General features: G+C 42.9%; 1 protein-coding gene and 1 long non-coding RNA gene across 3 annotated transcripts; both read right to left on the bottom strand.

Annotated features, from left to right (window-relative positions):
- Positions 1–1,790: 1,790 nt before the first annotated feature.
- LOC117472983 lies at positions 1,791–6,254 on the bottom strand. Its single transcript, XR_004554975.1, has 2 exons — positions 5,896–6,254; positions 1,791–1,917 (listed from the first exon to the last, which is right to left on the bottom strand). It is a non-coding gene; the product is annotated as an uncharacterized LOC117472983 (long non-coding RNA).
- A 99-nt stretch (positions 6,255–6,353) lies between these two features.
- On the bottom strand, positions 6,354–20,782 carry lrrc53 (leucine rich repeat containing 53). Of its 2 annotated transcripts, none has more exons than XM_034118433.1 (9): positions 20,671–20,782; positions 17,421–17,527; positions 16,993–17,121; positions 16,406–16,504; positions 15,152–15,327; positions 14,835–14,998; positions 14,551–14,740; positions 13,633–13,825; positions 6,354–10,365 (listed from the first exon to the last, which is right to left on the bottom strand). In XM_034118433.1, exons 2-9 carry the CDS (start codon positions 17,425–17,427, stop codon positions 8,132–8,134), a joined length of 3,192 nt encoding a protein of 1,063 aa, XP_033974324.1. In that variant the 5' UTR covers positions 17,428–17,527; positions 20,671–20,782; the 3' UTR covers positions 6,354–8,131. The 2 variants fall into 2 exon arrangements, with proteins under 2 accessions (XP_033974324.1, XP_033974315.1); XM_034118424.1 differs by having other exon boundaries at positions 17,421–17,498.
- Between the last annotated feature and the right edge of the window lie 258 nt (positions 20,783–21,040).

Genomic DNA, 21,040 nt, shown 5'->3' with positions numbered 1-21,040 from the left:
TTGACATACTTGTACTTCACTTATTTCCATTTTATGGAACTAAATACTTCTACTCCACTTAATTTAAAAGGGAAATAATGTAATTTGACTGCACTTCATTTATTAAACAGCTTTATACTTTTAAGAAAAAAGCTTCTCTAAAAATCAAACTGGTGGGTGCATTCACACCTAATAGTCCGCTTCTCTGGTGCGCACCAGACCACAGTTTGTTGCATTGTTTCATTTTTCAGAAGGTTCGGTTTGCGTTCACACGGGCAAAACTCAAACGGACTATAAACTTTAAACACAAGTCATGTGCACGGAAATGCTGTTCAACCATTGGTCAGACATTAAGGGGGTAAAAACGCAAATCCCGGCAATTTCTATCGGAGCCTCCGCCATGGAGCATCGGCACTTTCGGCAGGTTATCCTCATGCTGCTGTTAATCTGGAGATCAACAGACACTAGCGGCCCGCGCAAATGATTATATAATCAGACAACGTCCGTAAAAAAACATTATAACACATATAATGAGAGACGTTCTGCAGTAAGGAGGGACGTTTCACCGACGACAGGTGTTCTTAATTTTATGTAGTTGACGGAGCATTTTTACTTTACACGACACTGTTCAACCAGGGTCGGCATCATGGGGGGTCATTCGCGGGCCATGCCCCCCCAAATGAGTCACTGTGCCCCCCCAACGCAGGGCGGGCAAGCCCTGCCACTTTGCCGTTTTTTTTTTTGTTAATCATATAAGTGAAAACGTTTCCACTAAAAGTTTTTTGTGTGAAATAAATCAGAAATAAAGAATACAAATATAAAACACAGCCTGAGGTGTGCTCACTGCTGCTCTCTGATTGGTGTGTTGCTTGACCAATGACCCCCGACCTTTGTTTTGTTATCATTACGTGGCTGTGTGTTTAGATGAAAGCCCAGTGGCGATCTGCCCATCTGTTATACTGATTATACAGTAAAGCCATCGAAAATAATATGATACAGTACAGAAAAAGTACTTCTGGGTCTCTGTGTTTCATTCAAGCTCGGCTCTGTGTGTGTGTGGCACGAGCGCATTTTGTGAATGCGCGAGCGGTAACGTGGAATGTTGTTGTTAGCATCTGGTTAGCTAGCTATGCTAACGGATATAAAGAGCTGTTTCTACACCAAGGTGGAGGAGAGTCCTCTCCTGTCAGACTGAGAGGATCTTATAACGTCAGCTCAGTGAGGTAAAGGACTCTCTCAGTGTTTAGATAGTTCACTTTAGTCTAAGTTATCTCAGTGGGTCTCAAACGGTTTGGTCACCATTTATGTAAACAAGTATTTGCGAGGAACACCTTTATATGATCATTATAGTTATTAAAAAATAAGAGAATAAATGAAAAACAGGTATGAAATACTATAGGACAGTAACACAAGAATACAGTTTAAAAGGGGAGTGATTAATAAAATATCCATAAAGAAAAAGTACATCTGTTTACAGATCTGTTTCATATGGGTGTTGAGAGATGTATCCATAGATCTCTTAATTTCGCTTTCGTGCACCAGATTGATGCATTTAACTTCAATATTAAAAAAAAAATCTTCCCGGGGGAGCATGCCCCCAGACCCTCCTAGAGGAGATTAGGTCCACCCCCCACCTAAAACTTGTTCACATGGATAGGATACTAATTACATTTGCACTTTTTATATGGTGGTCTACAGTATGTCCATATGTTTCTGTTTTGGTGGTCGTGCCTGTTAGCAGAGTAAGCATAACTTCATTGCTGTTTAGCATCCAAATAAGCGGAGGAGTAACGAAACATCAGAGACAGTGGCATTTCATTCAACGGGCCCTCCCATTGGAGGCGTGGCTTTATTTATACCCATCATTGACCTTTAACCTGTTACGCTATTGGCTTCCAGTCATGCACAACAAATAACACAAATTGGTAACATATTTACCTGAATGTTAACACCCCCACTTGATAACACATTTGTGGTCTTTTAACAAATAAAAACATTATAAGGTTCTCTACCTTACAGAAATTGTTACTCACCAAACATAAACTTTGCAAACTTAATCAACTTAAACTTTGGTGCAGGTTTTGTCATAACATCTGCCACCATCTGGTCTGTTGGACAATAAATCAGATTTGTTTTTCCCCCTTCCACAGTTGACCTCAGAAAATGATACTTAATGTCAATATGCTTGCATCTCTGTCTGTTAACAGGATTCTTTGCCAACGCTATTGTGCCCTGGTTGTCTTCGTAAATCGTAGGTAGTGTATATTCACATTTGTCAATGCCCTTTAGTAGTTGTATTAAGTACATACACTCCTGCATAGTAGCTGCTAAAGCCATATACTCGGCTTCACAAGTTGATAAAGCAACAGTTGGCTGCTTTTTGGTTTTCCATGAAACCAGTGGCCCGCTCTCATTAAGGCTAACACAATAACCTGACATACTACGTCTGTCGGTTAGATCAGCAGCCCAAGTCCTTCATCCTGAATTTAGCTGTGAGCATCTCTTTAACAACTTTCAATGCATTGTTATCACTAGCTGCAATGATTATATCATCAACCCATATTATCATTATCACTTTCCAGTTTTCAGTTTCTTTTGTGTAAACACAATGGTCAGCAGGGTTCTGTAGGAACTCATTTTCACTCAGATACTCATGTAGCATTTTGTTCCAATTTCTGCCTGACTGTTTAAGCCCATATAATGACTTTTCTAGCTTGTACACCAACTTTTCACCTTTACTAGATTTGACCTCAAAACCCTCTGGCTGGTCCATGTATATCTCACAGTCCATTGGTGCATGTAGGTAAGCAGTTTTAACATCCATTTGGTGTAAAATCAGATTTTCCTGTGCTGCTTTTTGCATTAACACTCTGATACTGGTGAGGTTAGCGGTAGGTGAAAATGTCTCATCATAGTTTTCACCCCTCTTCTGACTGTATCCCTTGGCTACATATCGTGCCTTGTATCTTTCGGATCCATCAACATTGGTTTTGATATCGTACACCCATTTACCCCCCACTGCTTTCTCATCTTGAGGTAAGTTGGTCAGGATAAATGTGTCATTCTCTTTTAGTGATTGCATTTCTTCATCCATTGCAATAACCCATTGTTTTGACTCAGATGAAGTTACAGCCTCCCTAAATGTTAAAGGGATATTGCACATTAATCTGTAACAATAGCCAATATTTGTCAGTAGCTGATCCTCACTCTCCTTACCACATACACTGTCACATAAGTAAGCTGGCTTCTTCCTCACTCTTGAAGGATAACGCCTAAGCTCACTCTTGTCTTCTGTCTCTGTTACAACAGGTATAGATACTGGACTTACGTTAGTATCACGTTTGTTTTTGCCAGATTTGTTCTGTACCTCAAAATCATCATCAGAGACGGTTTCTGTTTGTGTTTCTCTTTCTGAATTGGTCTTGGTCACAAACTTCACAAGTCTAGATTTTTGCACTTTTCCACTGTGAGGGAAATATACCATGTAGGCTGGACTATTTTTGTCATATCCAACAAAAATTCCCTCTTCACACCTTGAGTCCAGTTTCTTTTTGTCTTGCTTATAGGCATAGCACACTGACCCAAACTTGTGCATTCTGGAAAGGTTAGGCCGTCTACCTGTCAGCATAAAGTAAGGTGTCTGTTTTGTGCGGTTGTTAAAGCATCTATTCCTTACTACAGCTGCTGTCTGTACTGCATAGGTCCACATACTTTTTGGCATCTCATTTTCTATAAGCATGCACCTGGCCATGTCAAAAAGTGTGCGCCAATTCCTTTCAGCAGTGCCATTTTGATGTGGGGAATACGGTGCTGACTTTTCATGTCTAATCCTATTACTGCATAGTAATGCTTGGTAATGTTTCCCTGTGAACTCTGTGCCATTGTCTGACCTGATACATTTTACTTTCCCGTATGGGGCAGTATCGGCCAGAAATCTCTCTGTTGCTTGCACTGTGTCACTTTTGTTTTTAAGGAAATACACAAACACTGCACTGGAGTAATCATCTGTGAATGATAAAGCATACTTAAAGCCTTCTCTGGATTGCGGATCTATTGGTCCTGCTATATCTGTGTGCACCAACTCTAGAGCTGCTTTGGCTCTTACATCAGGCTCCCTGTTCCTGGTTTGGGTAAACTTCCCTTTAGTGCATACATCACAATGTGGAGGTTTGTTTACCTTACCCTTAACTGACATGCCATTAACAACATTCTGTAACTTCTGAATATCATCATAATTACAGTGTCCCAGGATCTCATGCCATGTCTGTAAATCATAACACCTGTTGCATTGGTCATCACATTCATCATTTACTGTGTTCAAGAAATAAAGTCAATTCATAAATGTGAAATGTTGTACCGTCTTTGTGTTGCAGGACGTCTTTGCCCTGCTTGAAGGTTACCGTTGCTCCTTTGGTTGTAGCTGCTTTCACAGAAAAAATGTCTTGGGGGTACGATGGGATGTACAACGCCTTCTTCAGAGTTGTTTTGTGTCTTTTCCCCATGCTGTCCACCATAATAATAACAGCGTCCCCTCTTCCTTCTGCTACACCATTGCACCTGGTACCATCAGCTAATTCCACACAGTGGGACTCAGCCTGGAAGTCGTCATCAAACCTCTTGAACTTTTTTACATCCGTGACGATATGTGAAGTCGCCCCTGTGTCCACCATCAGTCCTCTCTCGGTGATGCTGCGTCCTGGCTGGACCTTGTTGTCCACGTCGTTGACTCGGAAAGCATACTCCTCGCCAGTCGTTTCATCCGAAGCTTTCCGCGCGTCGTCCTCCCGTCGCTGCTTCCGCCTGCAGGCTGCATCCCGATGCGTGTTGCTCTTACAATGACTGCACCACAGCTTACGTTGGCACGTTCCGGCCTTGTGTCCAATCAGGCCGCATCTATAACAAACAATGTCTGCACACTTGGTTCCTTTATCCCATGCTCTTGGTACAGAGGGTCGTCTCGCTCTCAACTGTTCCCGCGCCCTCATGACGTTGTCCTCTGGTGGCGGTGTGCGCATTCGCTCAGTATCCTCATAGCTGCGGAGCTTAGTCTTAAATTCAGCAAAACTTATTATCCGGTCAATTTGCGTGATGTGTATGGCGAATGGTTTAAATGATTCTGGCAGTCCCTTCAAAACCATTGCTACAAGAAGCCCATCACTTAATTTCTCCTCCGCGTTTCTCAAAGCGGTGATGGCGGTCTCTGCACGTATTATATACTCCGTCACACTTTCACTGCTTGACTTTAGGAGTGATGTCAGTTCAGTATATAGGCTGATAATACGTGGTTTACCTGTGCCTGCATAATAGTCTCTTAAAATCTTCAATGCCTGCCGACCATTATCCGCCGCCTCCCTCATTACAAGGGACAAACTTTTGTCATCAAGAAATTGGATAAGCTCTGCATAAGCCTCTTCATTTTTCCTTTCATCGTCCGCCTCTTCATCTTCCTCAATTATGTCCGTAGGACTCCTTAAAATAGTATTCTTCAGTCCCTGTAAGCGAAGATGGCCCAAGAATTTCGTCTCCCACAGTTCATACTTCTTTTCATCCCCGTCAAACACTAACCGAGACCAGCGGGTACTGGAACCTGCGCCCAACCTGCTCATGGCGTTAGCTTAGCTTGCTAATCCACCACACGTGCTACGTTGCGACTTTCCATCGGTGGACAAACGCCGGAAATACTTATTTGGGTGTCTCTGGGCCCATAACCTGTTAGCAGAGTAAGCATAACTTCATTGCTGTTTAGCATCCAAATAAGCGGAGGAGTAACGAAACATCAGAGACAGTGGCATTTCATTCAACGGGCCCTCCCATTGGAGGCGTGGCTTTATTTATACCCATCATTGACCTTTAACCTGTTACGCTATTGGCTTCCAGTCATGCACAACAAATAACACAAATTGGTAACATATTTACCTGAATGTTAACAGTGCCACAACCGTGCGTGTATGCACAAGTCATAGGTGCGCTATAAAATAGCACTACACCCATGTGTGTGAAAACAAGAGACTTTACAGCATGTTTTTTTTTAAATTGAAGTTGCGTTGGTGTTTGTGTGTTGGTTGTTGACGGCAGTGTGTGCCCCCCCGTGGTAAATGATTGCCCCCCCATTCGATTTGTTCTAGAGCCGACCCTGAGTTCAACACTTAATTCTGCTTCACTCTTTAACTAAACAACCGCGGATGTCTTGAAAGACTCTTTCACTAAAGATTTTTGAAGACATCCACGTTCTTGTGACACGTAAATACTACGCTTCCTATGTTTTGGTGCGGACTGCGTTCACATCAGCGATTAACCGCTCCAGAGTTCACTAGCAAGCGCTCCGAGACCACCTATTTTAGCGGACCAGAGTCCGGTTGTTTAGTTCACTTAAGAGGTCTCAGACTGTGTTCACACCGACCCAAATGAACCGCACCAAGCGGCTAAACGCACCAAGGTTCGATTCAAGGGGACTGCACATGATTTGTGTTTAAAGTTTATAGTCCGTTTGAGTTTTGCCTGTGTGAACGCAAACCGAACCTTCTGAAAAATGAAACAATGTAACAAACTGTGGTCTGGTACGCACCAGAGAAACGGACTATTAGGTGTGAATGCACCCTGAGTCACAAAAGAGTCACATTATTTAAAAAAATAAAGTCAATCAGATCTTTGTTTGTCTACAACAGTAAAATGCTACTTGATGTAACTATATTATCTACAAATGTCAGATGTAAATATAATTACAGTATAAGCCCACTTAAAGGCAATTTTTCTGCAGAATGTCAACTTTTACTTTTTATACTTTAAGTTTATTTCGATGATAATACTTGTGTACTTTTACTTAAGTAAGATTTTGAATGCAGGACTTTAACTTGAAGTGAAGTATTTTGACAATAATGTAATGGTACTTTTACTGAAGTGAAGTAGGCTATCTGAATACACTGCTGGTACTAAAGGCTAACTGCTGGAGAAAAGTCATCATTTTAAAATGAAACATACACAAAGAACATTTAAATAAGATTACAGATAAAGAGTGAAGTATTTCACTGTAGTCTCTCTCTCTCTCTCGCTCTCTCTCTCTCTGTCTCTCTCAGTCGACAGATCAGCCTCATGTCCAGATCTATTGAGTAGTTCTAGAGTTCTCAACTATATCACATGATCTTCGTCAGCAAATGGAGGAACTTGTGTTACCATTTTACCTTAAACATCTCCAAAACCACTTTGATGCTACACTGATAACCAGGAGGATGATGCCTCTTTTGGTCCCACTCTCTGCCATGATTACCGGTTGTTCCCCGCTGTGACGTTAGTGAGCGGGTCGTACAGTCTCTGAGGGGAAGTGCATAACGCTAAAGCTTTGCAGTGCTTTACAAGTTTGTTTTGTTGAAACCGGTTCATATTTTAGGAAGAAATGTTTTCTGGCTTTCCTCTTTTGTCCTCCGGCTGCTCTGCCTCAACTCTCAGCAAGTTGCTAACGAAAGGCTAACCGCTAACTGCTACTTTACCAATAGCTGCTGTACGCTAATCTACCGCTACCTCCGTTAGCCGGCCTGCCAGCTTTCTGTTGTTTTGCTGGGTTAGAAAAGATCACAAGCAATGTAAAAATAACATCAATGTAATCACATAATAATGTCTGAAATAATGACAGGGGTCTGTCTATAAGTGAAAAATACAAGACCTTATATCATGTTGCTCTGAGAGTTAACATTTTGTTAAGAAAACTCATAGGGATGAAGATCATGTGGCAGGATTGAAAGTATGTCAAAGTCTGTTTCTAGATAAAAAATGACCGTTGGAGCGTAAAAATAACAGCAAGGATTTTTACTCAAATGAAACTTCAATTTTAGTTAATGTAGAAGTGCTTTAAGTGCACATTATTCTTAGTCAACTGAGCAACCATCTGCTTATGACCATCATGTATGGTTTTCTCACACGAAGGCCAACAATCAACTTTAAACAAAAAAATAACACAAATCATTTTTACTTTGTGTTGAAATATGTAATTATAAAAATAAACTACACCAAAAATCAGTTTAACACCAAAAAATTACAAAAAAAGAATTTCCAGCAGCAGTTCATACCATGAAGAACATAGTCTCTGCATCCGGTGTAAACCATGTTTAATGAGGAAGTGCTTTTTATACGATTCAGCCATTAAACACGGGTTGAGCTGCTAGCGTATTTTTCTCTCCAGTGCGGTGGGTGGTCGGCTGGTAGTCTTCTCAGGAAGAACCAGCCTCAGCTTCCTCCTGGGGGAGGCTCCCCCCTCCTCTGAGAGGTACTCCTGCTGCAGCAGTGCCTCGGCTGTGGAGGATCCGCTCTGAGCTGCAGAAACACCTGACACATCTGCTGCCTGCACGCTGCCTCCCAACAGGCCTGGAGCCCCTCCCCCAGCTGATATATGGACTGTAGAGCCACTGGGTCCGCTTCCTGTCTGACCTTCAGTGTCTGACAGATTCTCCACAGTGGTCACTGGTGCAGGGGTAGTGTCTGTGGACAAACCATCCATGATTGGAGGAGCCTTTGTGAGGCCCTGGTGGTCTCCTTCCCCAGTCTGAGAGCCTGGTCCTTGGCCTGGATCAGACTTCAGGCTTACTACAAGAGAAGAATCTTCAGGGAGAAGCATGTTCTGTGAGGGCACAGGTGCAGGATTACCGGGTGGGTTTGCTGCTAAATTTGAGGCTAGTCCTGCAGACTGGGAGGGATGAAGAGGGGATATATGTGTTGCTAGCAAAGGGTTAGCAGGTACAGTGTTAGCTAAAAGAGAGGCAGCAGGAGCCATGAGGCCGACCCTGACTGCTCTGCTAAAGCTGTCCGAGGCACCATTGATGGCTATGCTAGTAGCAATAGAAGGACCTGGGCCACCTGGGAAGTGTGGATTAGGTCCTGGGGCGGGGGTGTTGAGTAATATACTCCCAGCTTGCTGAGAGAGGCTGCTGCCAGTCAGGTTTGAGCCAGCTGTACCGAGCAGGGAGAGGTTGGTAGTGCGATCCCTGTCAGGGGCAGAGAGGGATAAGGGTTGCTGGAAGGAAGGCTGAGCACCCAGAACCAGTCCAGCTCCCTGAACACTGCCCCCCTGTGTGCTGTGTCCCGGTCCAGTGGCTGATTGTTCAGCAGCTCTGGGGCTGACTCCAGGTTGGGTGTTCTCCAAGTGTGTGTTCTCGTCCCGGTCTCCTTCTGTTCTCTGCTCCCCACCTTTTGTCTCTGTGCTTTTCTGTCCTTCTTCTCTTGCTTCCTCTTCCTCTCCGTCCTCTGTCAATCCTTTTGCCTTGGAGGATTTCTTCATTTTCTCACTGCTACCCTTTGTCTTCCCGGACCTTCCTTTCCCTTCCCTCTCCTCTCCTCTTTCTTTTCGATCCTGCCCTTTATCTTTACTCTTCTTTGAGCTGCTTCTCTCTGAGTGGCCCTGCTCAGTCTTCCTCTTCGGATGGACTTTGCTTTTCCGTAGCGGGTTCAAGTTTAGTTTAACCTTCAGTGAGCGACTTGATTTGTGTCTTCTTCTCTCTTTGTCTCTGGATCCCCTCTCATCTTCCTCCCTGTTGTGTTCGCTTCCTTGCTCTCGGCCTCTGGAACTCTGCAGGTCAAACGTTACATTTCTTGCTTCTCTTCTCAACTCTGTGTTCTTCATCCTGTCAAACTGGTGGTGGTGATTATTCCGACCCCTGTCGATCTGTCTGTACTGAGAAGGTAAGCCGTCAGACGGAGCAGAGTCTCTCATGCTGGGGGGAGTCCTTCCATGTCTCAGGTTCTGCTCCGGTGCTCTGTGCCTCCGGTGGCAGCTCTCGCAGGGGACAGCCTCAGGTCCTCTGCTCTTACCCTCCATGTCAGTCCTGTAGCTTTCTGCCATTTCTCTGTTTATCCTATAAACAGCCAGGGCCTCGGGTCTCTGACTAAAGGCTTGTTTCTCTGGAACAAAGGAATGGTTGGTGTTGCCACGGGGGGGAAGCTTGTCCTTGCTTAATATTCCCTGCTGAGTCTCAAGCCTCCTCCTGTCTTCCTCTGTCAGTATCCTCATTCTCCTAATGTGTCCCTCCTCCTCTGTCTCCATCCCTGTGTTGATCCTGCTGTTCAACCGGGCTCTCAATGGGTTCTGACCCATCCCTCTCGGACCTTTGGTGCTGCAGTCCAGGCACAAAACATGTCCGTTCTCATCAGCTCTGGACCTAAACTGGCCACCATGGCCATCTGTCCTTGAATCCACCGTCATGGCCTTCCGGTCCCAGGGCTGTCCTCTTTGTGCCTGCAGGAAGAGTTCCCTCTTGTTTTCACTAACATCTAGGTGATTCTCACGGTGATTCACCACTGAGTTGCTTCGCTCTTCTTTCTGTCTTTGACTTTCTTTCAATTTCTTCCTCTGAGACACTTGATAGCAGATCAGGACTACCAGCAGGGTCAAGCCAACTCCACCTGCAAAACAGAACAGGTAGGATTATAAACAGGGAAGTCTTTAACCAGTTGCGCCCCAAACCTGTTTTTCAGGCCTCAGGCTCGAAAATGACATTCCCAGAACAAATGACTATATCTTCACTTCTAAAAGGGGTAAATTAATCATCTTTTTTCTCAAAGTCAAGAGTCAGAATCAATATAGCATTTTTTTTATTTTAAAGTAAATTCAGATTGAACATAGTAAAAAAAGATTGATGCAAAACAAGTGACATTAGCCGCGTTCACACCGGAGTACTTTTCACCGTACTTTTCGCGTTTAGTTCCGTTAGTAGCCCTTATGTCGCGTTCACACCAAAAAGAGCACTTAATCTCGGGAACTTTTACCCCCATTTGTAGTGCCTGCTGAGAGATGGTACTTTCCTGGGGGAAAAAAGTGCCCCAGTTCTGATTGGCTGGGCGAATTGCAAACCACGCCCCGTACAACTCTGAAATGTTTTGTAGAGCCGCCATTTTATTATCCTCGCATTAGCATTATTAGCATTAGCATTCGCCCAGCGCACAAACGCAGAGAGACTAACTTATGGCAACACAAAATAAAACATGGGAGCGGTGGAGATGAGGAGGTGTCGGCGTTCTGGCGATTTACTCGGAAGGCTTCAGTAGAAGCTGCTGGGAGTCCCAGCAGCTTCTACTGAAGCCAGTCCCCAACTCCGGGGACTTCCGGCCGGGGACTCTGGGTGGCAGTATACGCCGTGAAGTTGTTTGCGGCCTGCCAGTAAACCCAAAGCAGAAGAAGACGAAGTGGCGTCAGCGGCTCATTTGCGTAATCTTCTCTCAGGGAAAAGTACTCCGGTGTGAGCGCAATCTGTACTAAATGCCCTGCGGTAATAAGTACCGGGGCTCTGAGTGCCGGCACTAAATACGGCAAAGTACTTGGTGTGAACGCGCAAACACAAACAAACAAACACTTCTGGGGTCATTTGGGTGCATTTTCCATATCTCTGGCCCCCCTTGTTCGATTTTGACGATTGAAACCTCTTTTTAACCGTTAGAGCCAATAGAATCGAGGGGAAGTTCCTAAAATCCATCTAAACATTACCCATTGGTGAATGAGTGATGCGTAGCCAGAATGCCCAAAACCGGAAGCTGTCATACACTCTGGTAGCTATCATAGCAGCTATATCAACACAGTCTCACGGCATTTCGTGTTATAGTCACGAAATTAATCTATTGATTCGTGTTCACCAACACGATTTCGCCATTTTTTTCGTGTCACACAGAACGATTTTAAAAGCAATGTAAATAATAACAAATTAGAAGGAAAAAGACATTTAAAAAAATACAGATTTAAGTATTCTGACACAGAACGATTTTAGAAGCAATGTATTTATATTGGTAGTATGTTTCGTGCCTGCACCAAATAATAACAAATTAGAAGGAAAAAAAGATGACATAAAATACAGATTTCAGTATTCTGAGGCTCTGAGCCCCATTTCTTTTCCTCACTGACGGCAAAAAAACTCAGACATTATACAATTTAAAATAAAAGAGATAGGGTTAGGCTTAGGGTAAGATATTGAGTAAGAACATGTTTTTATGAACCACACAGCTTCTGGTCTTCCAAGACCCGACCGGACAAAAAGACGTGTTGCAGGCACGAAACATACTACCAATAGAAATACATTGCATTTAAAATCGTTCTGTGTGACACGAAAAAAATGTGAAAATCGTGTTGGTGAACACGAATCAATAGATTAAATTAATTTCGTGACTAATAACACGAAATGCCGTGAGACTGGGTTGGCTATATATGAAAACTCCATTATTGACATAAATATCAAGATGGATTATCAGTAATCATTTCAGACACATTGGATTAACCTATGGATTAACCTTCAGCAGCGTTTTTATCATTTTAATGCCATTGAACACAACCTTTGATCAGAAACAGCAAAAGGTAAGACAATGTCCCGTGTTTGCTCCGTAAAGCTACGTTGTGTGATCTCTGGGTTTTCTTCCCCTGTCGCGAGTTCTGATCGCTCAGTGATGATACTTATATTTCTGGAATATGTGGAATCTCAGCTTGCTAATCGATATCTTGTTTGTGCAGATCCGATAAGTAATAAGGGTATTTTACCATGAGTTCTGTGCTAAGTGCGTCAGCATTTTTTTGCTCAGGGCTAATTCAGAGCCTTTGTTATTACCCTTGTGTTTTGTTTAGCTAAAAATGGTTAATATTGTCTGATAGCTGAGTTTCTTCCCGTTAAGTGGGTATGACACATTCATAGTTTGTTAAATGTTAACAAGTATTCATATTCATCTTCACACATTCTACATAATGCTGCTGTTAAGCATGTTTTACATAACACATTGATTGAGATCATATCCAGGCCACTGAGTTCTGAAGATGTCTTGTAAGAGCAGCATTTGTTAAGATATCATCATCAAAATGATATCATATGAATGCAATTTGAACAGTGAGTAGTCATTCTCTTAAATATCAAGTAATTGATTCCAAAAGGGGCAAAACTAGCAAGATAGCAAGCTAGTTTGTGGTTAGCAGGTAAGCTAGCTCAGCATGCTTCTCTTCTGTTGTGACTGTGTTTACTTCCCATGTAAAGTTAGGCTTTGCAGAGCCGTGTTGCTACCAAAAAAGCAATGTAACAGTTATACATAACAACTAGCAACTTAACGGTACGTCCACACGGCAGCGTTGCGTGGTTCAATGGAGACGCTTCCCATTAGCAGAAAATAAAAATAATAAACTTTGATTGAAAAAAAGGTTATTAGGGGGGATTTGTTATAATTTTGTATCTTAATATATTACAATCATTATATTATTGATTGTATATATGTACATGTATATGAATCATGTTTCGCACATATAAAATCATGTCAATGAAATGAGGTCAAACTAAACAAACTATCTGTTAAGTAGTAAGTAAGTGGCAAGTCACAACTGACTGAATGTTTATGAATTATTATAACACAGTATCAATGGTATCCACTGATCTCACATTGAGCAGATGAAATTGTGTCCGTTATTTTAACCCATTGGAACTGAGGACGTCGACTGTGTGTATTGTACTATACAGGCTGCTGTATGTAACTCTGGTGTATAGTGGTGCAGTTGCCAAATCCTCAAAACATAAAGTACAACTTTTTTTTACTTTTTATATTTGTTGCATCTGTTTCTTTGAGCTGAAGAAACACTTGTCTTTGTTGTGAATCTAATGATCTTTAACTTTCTCTGATGAAATAGTGAGTGATATGTGGTCTCAGTGGTACCAGTGAAGCAGAGGACTGCAGTGATGGCCAGGTCTCGGGCATACAGTCGAGGTGTGACGCTGCCTCGCGCCTCCACCTGCACGGTGATGTTCTGATTGGACGGCACGCAGTTGGCTTCAGTCAGCTCCAGCACTGTGGTCACTGCCGGGTTGTCAGCGCTCACACACACCATCCGACGGCCATTATAGAGGGTCTGAGAGCCGCAGGTGGGAGGGGAGATGTCAGGGTAAAGCCAACCAGTGTTCTACTTATCATTTAAAGACAGATCCTTGAAATAAACTGAACCAGTATGCTGCAGACACTTTTTCTCCCACGCTGCTTTTGACAGTTTTGCAATACTGTATATATTTGTACTGTAGAAATATTATATCATATTTTTAAATTAATCAGTTTAGCAGTATAGCCCACTAAACTAGACTCAGACCCTTGACCATTATTTTTTGTATATTAACTGTTTATTTGATTTTTGATTTCTACCGCTAAATGTGTGTATATGTATATTTGTGTCTATGTATTTGTATATATATATATAAGTGGTGTAAGGCGTGTATGTATGTATATACAGTACATATGTATTTATTTCTTTTTATATATTTTTATTCTCTGGGATGGTGAGAAACTGAATTTCAATCCCCCTGTCTGTGTCACACAAATAGAGGAATTTACCATAAAGTTGACTTTGACTACAAGGAAATGATTGCTCGATTCAAAATCGAAATCCTCCAGAATCAGAATCTGTTTAAGTTTTTATCCAACATAATGCACCTTTAATATAATTGCATGTTTTTTTCCACCCAAGGCATACAGTAATATTTGCTTTAACAACATTTATTTTCCTTATTTCATTTATTTTAATGTTGTATTTGATAAAACAGGAGAAGCAGCATTATACATGTGTAAGTGATGAAGAGGAGGCACCTTGTCAGGTTGTTGTATGAAGGTGGACAGGAAGGCAGCCAGCTCCAGCAGCTGACAGGAGCAGTTCCAGGTGTTCAGGTCCAGGTTGAGGTTGGTCAGCCAGCTGAGGTAGGAAAACGCCTCAGCAGGAGCGGAACTCAGACGGTTTCTGGACAGATCCAGATTCTGCAGGCTCCCCAACCCACCAAAGCTGCGATCAGGAGAGGACATACAGTATAGTGTGTTATATGATACAGTGTGCCCTACAATAGCATGTAAAACGGCAGAAAGAAACATTTACTAACCTCTCTCGATGCAGATGATGTATCAAGTTATCTGACACATCCAGACTCTCCAGATCTTGGAGGTCATTCAGAGGAAATGATCCAGAGTCCAAACTGGTGAGCAGGTTTCCCTCCAGCTTCAGGCTCCTCAGGGCCCTGCTTCCTCTAAACCAGCCAGCGTGGAGCTTTACACCAACATATAATGTCACATTCTGACCTTGGTAAAATAATAACTTCTCATCCACTGGATCACCTGAACGCTTAAAATCATACAACCACTAGCTGAACAGAGCTTCTGATATACTCCCAGTTAATTATTTCCCTGAAGTGATACCCACCATGCTGATGAGGTTGTGGCCCAGGGCGAGGACCTCTAGTCGGGTTAGATTGGTCAGAGCCCCCCCCTGTAGGGCCTGGCTGGTGAGCAGGTTGTGGTCCAGCAGTAAGGTGTGTAGCAGAGGCAGGTTCCTGAAGGACTGCTCCCCCAGAACTGAGATACGGTTATGACTCAGACCTGAAGGACACACAGAGATATGCCAACCCAGTCTCACATCTAAACGTGTAATAACTACGTTGGTCCACAACTTGGGACGTAGTATTTCTACAAAAACGCCTCTGAAATTGTAGGATCCCTACGTTTTTATTCACCATTCATTTCCAATGGCTGGCGTCTATGTCACGTGATCTTCAACTTTCTCTCCGCAGAAATAAAAAAACATGGCCGACCTTCGTTTTATTCTCGGTAGAAAATGCCTATTTTAAGGTTAGTTTGGCCATTAAAATGCGTTTTGATGTCATTTGATGCGAGAAATATGAGTTGTTATTTCAGATTATGTGTGCAGTGGATGTACATGATCTTTAGTTTGCTAGTTATTACGAAGATTACTTCAGGAAATTGTGGTTGCTAGGGACGCTGCTATCGATATTATGTCTGTTATGTTGTGTAACTGTTTAATGGTGTTATCTTTATTGCTCCCCCCTTCACCGTCAATTTATAGTGTTAGTCCACAGCGCAAACGTATTAGTTTAACAAAATCCGCGGCATAGATACGTTATTTTCCCCTGTGCAATTCTCCAACCCAGTCTCACATCTCACATCTCACATCGTCATAAACACCGGAAACAGACGTATGCAAGATCCTCAGCTCGGTGATTGGACGGTTTAGCCGCAATGCACGTTGGGAAATGGTGTTTATTATCTGAAAACAGGAAGAACTGCCGCCAAAACTGAAAACGTGACGTGGATCATAAATATATCAGCAGTTAAACAACATCTTAGATTTATTTTCACACAATACGTCTCCTTGCAGTATCAACACTAATTCGGCTGACTTTTATATTTGATCCAATTGGTAGATAGGCTGTATTTACACCATAACGGTGCACAGCTGATAGAAAGGGACACCTACTGGTTAAAGCACGTTATTGCATTTTATTATTTGTATTATTATTAGATATTAATAGGATCCCTATACAGTATATTCATTACTCGTTATTCTCTACTAATAGTTAATTAAAGACTGTATATAATGACTATTGTGTACTATATACACACACATGTACACACTCACAGACAAACGTACAGTACTGACCTATGACTGAGACGTTGCTGAGGTCAGACAGAGAGGCAGGCTGTACCGAGGAGATGGAGCCCTCCATCAGCAGCAGAGCCTTGGTGGTGTCGGCAGCGCCTGAACACACACAGTGAACACACACAGTGAACACACACAGTGAACACACACAGTGAACACACCCAGGGAACACACAGTGAACACACACAGTGATCTGTGATCTAGCCAGGTACATTTGTCTTATTTGTTTTTGTGGCAGGATTGTCAGGAAGTGTCTGTTGTTGTCACACAGCAGAGACAATACCCGAGGTTCTATACATATACGACTAAAAGCATTAATGTTTACTCTCAGCTGAGTTTTAATTTCCTCAGGCACTGTAAACACAAGGTACAGTTATTGTGTGTTAGAAAGGTTAAGTAACATTATTATCATGTCTAATCAACTAAATAAATCACTTACCAAACTTGTTTTACCTGGTGAAACTGTGTGTGTGTGTGTGTGTGTGTGTGTGTGTGTGTGTGTGTGTGTGTGTGTGTGTGTGTGTGTGTGTGTGTGTGTGTGTGTGTGTGTGTGTGTGTGTGTGTGTGTGTTTGTGTGTGTGTTTTACCAATAATGTGAGCCAGTCTGTGGCAGATGAGTGCATCTTCAGAACAAACCACACAGGAAGCAGGGCATGATGGGAGAGGCGAGACACGCCTGGCTCTGATGACTGACAGCAGCAACATCAGCAAAATCCCTGCAGACACATTTACATTTCCCCACAAATATATGACAATAATAATAACATAATAAAACTGGTGTGTATTGTATTTTGATGGAATAATGTGGTATCGTGCTATTAAAGACAGGATCTTGCAATAACCTGAAATTATGTAAATAGTCTGCAATTCACATCTATAATATACTTGTAACACTAAACTAACTTTAAAAGGTTGACTCTGTTTTTGGCTGTTCAGGATACGGTTGGATGGGAAAGAACCTTTGATTGGCTCATGTATCGATCATTGATACTCACTGGAACGGTAAGATACTCACTGGTCATGTTGTGTTACAGCAGAGGTCACATGACGGGTCATCTCTTCCATACACCTGTAACCTGTACACTGTCAGCATCTGTGTGACCAACACACACCTCATCAGATCTTTGGAAACAGTAACAGCGATGAAAACATTATGATGTCTGTCGTTGTTGTTATTTTACCTGTTTTTAAAAATAATTCACTAATAATTCGGTTTATTTTTTATTAATTATTTATATTTAAAGGGCTTTTGTGTCTGACCATTTGGTTGTTTTTATTCAAAAGTAACATACCAATGCAAAAATGTGTTGTGTTTAAAAAAATGATGCTTCCCAAAAAAACGATTGTGATGTCTGTCATATGGATGTTTATTTTATTTTTAAAGATTGGAGAAAAATTGGAGAAAAAGAACATTGATTTACTCTTCTAGCTCTGGCCCTCTGGAGCTCCAACAGAGACCTCTATTGGCGCATTTCCACCACACGGTCGGCCTCGGCCACGCTCGGTACTGCTTGGCCGCGTTGGGCCTTAACAGGGCCGGCTCACTTCATGCTGCGCTTCCATTACAGTTTAGGAACTGGGGTAGTTACTATAGTAACGCAGTGTAGGCGGAGCCGTGACGTCATCTTCAGTGAGAACCCCAGAAAAACAACACAGCCGTTAGCTGTTAGCACTCAGAGCTCACAGCTCCTTATATATGTTCAGAAACTCGACACAAGTTAAACAAGTACAAACCACAGACTGCCTGTGTCATGGCGAATACAGTCGCTGCTTTATTTATGTCTGTATAGGCCGTTGTTGTGAGTGTGGACGGTCGGAGCATATACTGCGTTAGCTTAGCCAATCTCCATCTAGAAAACACGCATTTTAAAAGGTTTTTCGCCTGCCGTCTGTCTGCAGACTTGACAAAGCATTAATTCATGGTTTTTACTAACCGGTATCAGTATGTTGTTACTTCGGCATCATTTTGAAACGTGTATTACAATTAAATCACGGTCAAATATGTCCATCTTGTTGTAGTTGTAGCCCCCTTGCCAGCGATCCTCTCTCTAGTTTAGCATACTCAGCCCGACTCAGCCCTGTTTGTTGGCCCTGATAGAACCCCAATTTTGTCGGGCCAGAAAAGAGGTGAAAAAGTGGCCCCGGGCCGGGCCGGGCCGTTACTAGGCCTAGTGGAAGCGCAACCAAAAATGGGCACGGCACGACACGGCTCCGCGCCATGGTGGAAATGCGCCATAAGTGTCCCCGGACCAACGCTTTTGAAACCCTCTGATGCAGCGTCTCTGAGACCGTCGCTGTGTTGGTCCACTGTCTGCTCATAGTTGCTAGGCAAACAGTGATACATGTGTCTGCAACAAACTGGTAGTGTGTGTGTGTGTGTGTGTGTATGTGTGTGTGTGTGTGTGTGTGTGTGTGTGTGTGTGTGTGTGTGTGTGTGTGTGTGTGTGTGTGTGTGTGTGTGTGTTGTCCCCAGAGATGCTGGCTGGTGGTCACAGACAGACACTGCAGCAGAGTGAGGCCTCTCATGTTTCTGAAGCTCTTCTGCTAACGGACAGTGAGCTGTTACAGTTTTTTGTTAGCCTCTTTGTCATCATTGTGTGGTTCTTTAATGCCCCTTTCACACCGGCGCTTTTCCAGCTCCTGCTGGGAGCTAGAGCCTGAAAAGCGCCGGTTTTTCCTGTTCACACCGCAGCGGCGGCGCGTCATAGCTCCGGAATGCGGTTCACTTCCAGCTCCAAAAAGTTGTCGGTCCAGAGGCAAGAGCTTTGGAGCTATGACGCGGCGTCGCTTACGTCGAGGCGTGCAGGAAACCTTACTTTGACCATCCGTTCGCTGTTATTGATCATTGTGGAGAGCAGGCAGACGTTTTGTTTGTTATTATAGCAGCTATCGGATGGAATTAATACATGGGCTGTACAGGTTGTCATGTCCGACTATCACAAGTAGAATCATAATGAAAAATACGTCGGTAAAATGTGCCTGGAGAAAACGGCTTAGCAAGTAGTCAGTTTAGCTTCGGTTGCTATGCTAACATCACCCATGTTATACCAGAGAAACTTTCATAACAGCGTTGTGATGCCAAACAGCGTCAATTCAGACTGACACACATTCACTTAAGGGGAACTGGGGATATGTATCAGCTGCTTGTGTGACAGTCAGACAGTGAATACTTTAGAGCCGTGTGAGCTAACGGGAGAATAAACTCCCGTGGAAGAGCAGCCAGCACTGCAGCGGTCGGTAAATGCCGCTGAAACACATTAATAAACAATGAACCACGGCACTCTGGAGAAAAGTATAAGGTTGGAGAAGTCGTTATTTAATTTAATCTGGCTTCGTATGATTAAAAGCAACACGATCGTCGACCCGACGCAGTCCCTGGCCCGTTGTTGTTGTGGGAGAAAATCTCTCGGCAGCTCTGGGCGGTGTGAACAGAGCGGGAGCTGAAAAGGGAAACCGGAGCTGAACCAGAAAAGCTCTCGCTAGGAGCTAGAAAGGGAAAAGCGCTGGTGTGAAAGCCGCATTAGACATTTTCACACGTTTTGATTATAATCAGTCCATTGAATGTCTGTTACCAATGAAATGGTTCTGACGGGGGGAAATGGACCCACCTACCTGTGACACTTCACGGCGGTACATTGTAACACATGCTGAATGCTGTGACACAACAGCTTAATTTAGGTTCAGGACACAAAATAACAGGGCAGGGGTGAGGACGAGATCAGGGGGTACGTGTGGACAGATGAACGCTGTTGCCCAGGTTTACATGACTCGGCACGCTGGGTACATGATGTCTTGTGTCAGGTAATAAACTACTGATTACCCAACACCATTTCATCAGCCTGTCTTTCACTGAAGCACGTTAGAGGCCCTTACCAGTGCCCACAGTGCATCACATTTCTCTTTTGGTATTAGATTTAAAATACATATCAAATCAAGTCATGAACCTATTAGGAACTTTAACCTCAATTTGTGAATCAAATTCCTTGAACCTTCCTGTTCAGTGGTTCCCAGCGTTGACTAAATATTTTCATGAGACGGTTCAAATACTTCAATAGAAGAGCAAACATACATACATATATATATATATATATATATATATATACTGTATATATGTTATGTATACTCACAGCTGATTGACAAACACACAGAGAGCTGTTGTGAGGAGCTGTTCTCCTGCCATGCACAGATATTGATCCTCTTTCTGAACATACACTTCAACTAAACAAACAGTGATTCGTTTCAGATCATTGAAACAAGCTGCTCACCTGTTGATCAGAAGGTCCACCCCTGCTGATGACATGGTACGCTCCACTGACATATTAATACACAGCCCTGATGTGTAGCTCTCCGTCTGCTTCCACAGGGAGCTCTGTCATGTTGCTGCAGTGCAGAGCAGATACTGTGTGACTGTGTGTGTGTGTAGCTTAGGTTACCTGTGTGTCTCTGAGCATGCTCAGTAGAGCCTGCTGTCACCTGAGATGCACAGGTGCTGTTTGAAATTAGCCGTTCACTTTGCTCCTTCCCATGTCATCTTCCTACATTTCAATGGTGGAAGTACTCAAATATTTCACTCAAGTAAAAGTAGAAAATACTACCGTGTAAAAATACTTTATTTTGCTTTACTTTACATTTCAC

The sequence above is a fragment of the Trematomus bernacchii genome, unplaced genomic scaffold (assembly GCF_902827165.1).
Source record: "Trematomus bernacchii unplaced genomic scaffold, fTreBer1.1, whole genome shotgun sequence".
Lineage (NCBI taxonomy): Eukaryota > Metazoa > Chordata > Actinopteri > Perciformes > Nototheniidae > Trematomus > Trematomus bernacchii.
Note: the sequence above shows the minus strand (reverse complement) of the source record. Positions and strands in the feature narration are given on the sequence as shown.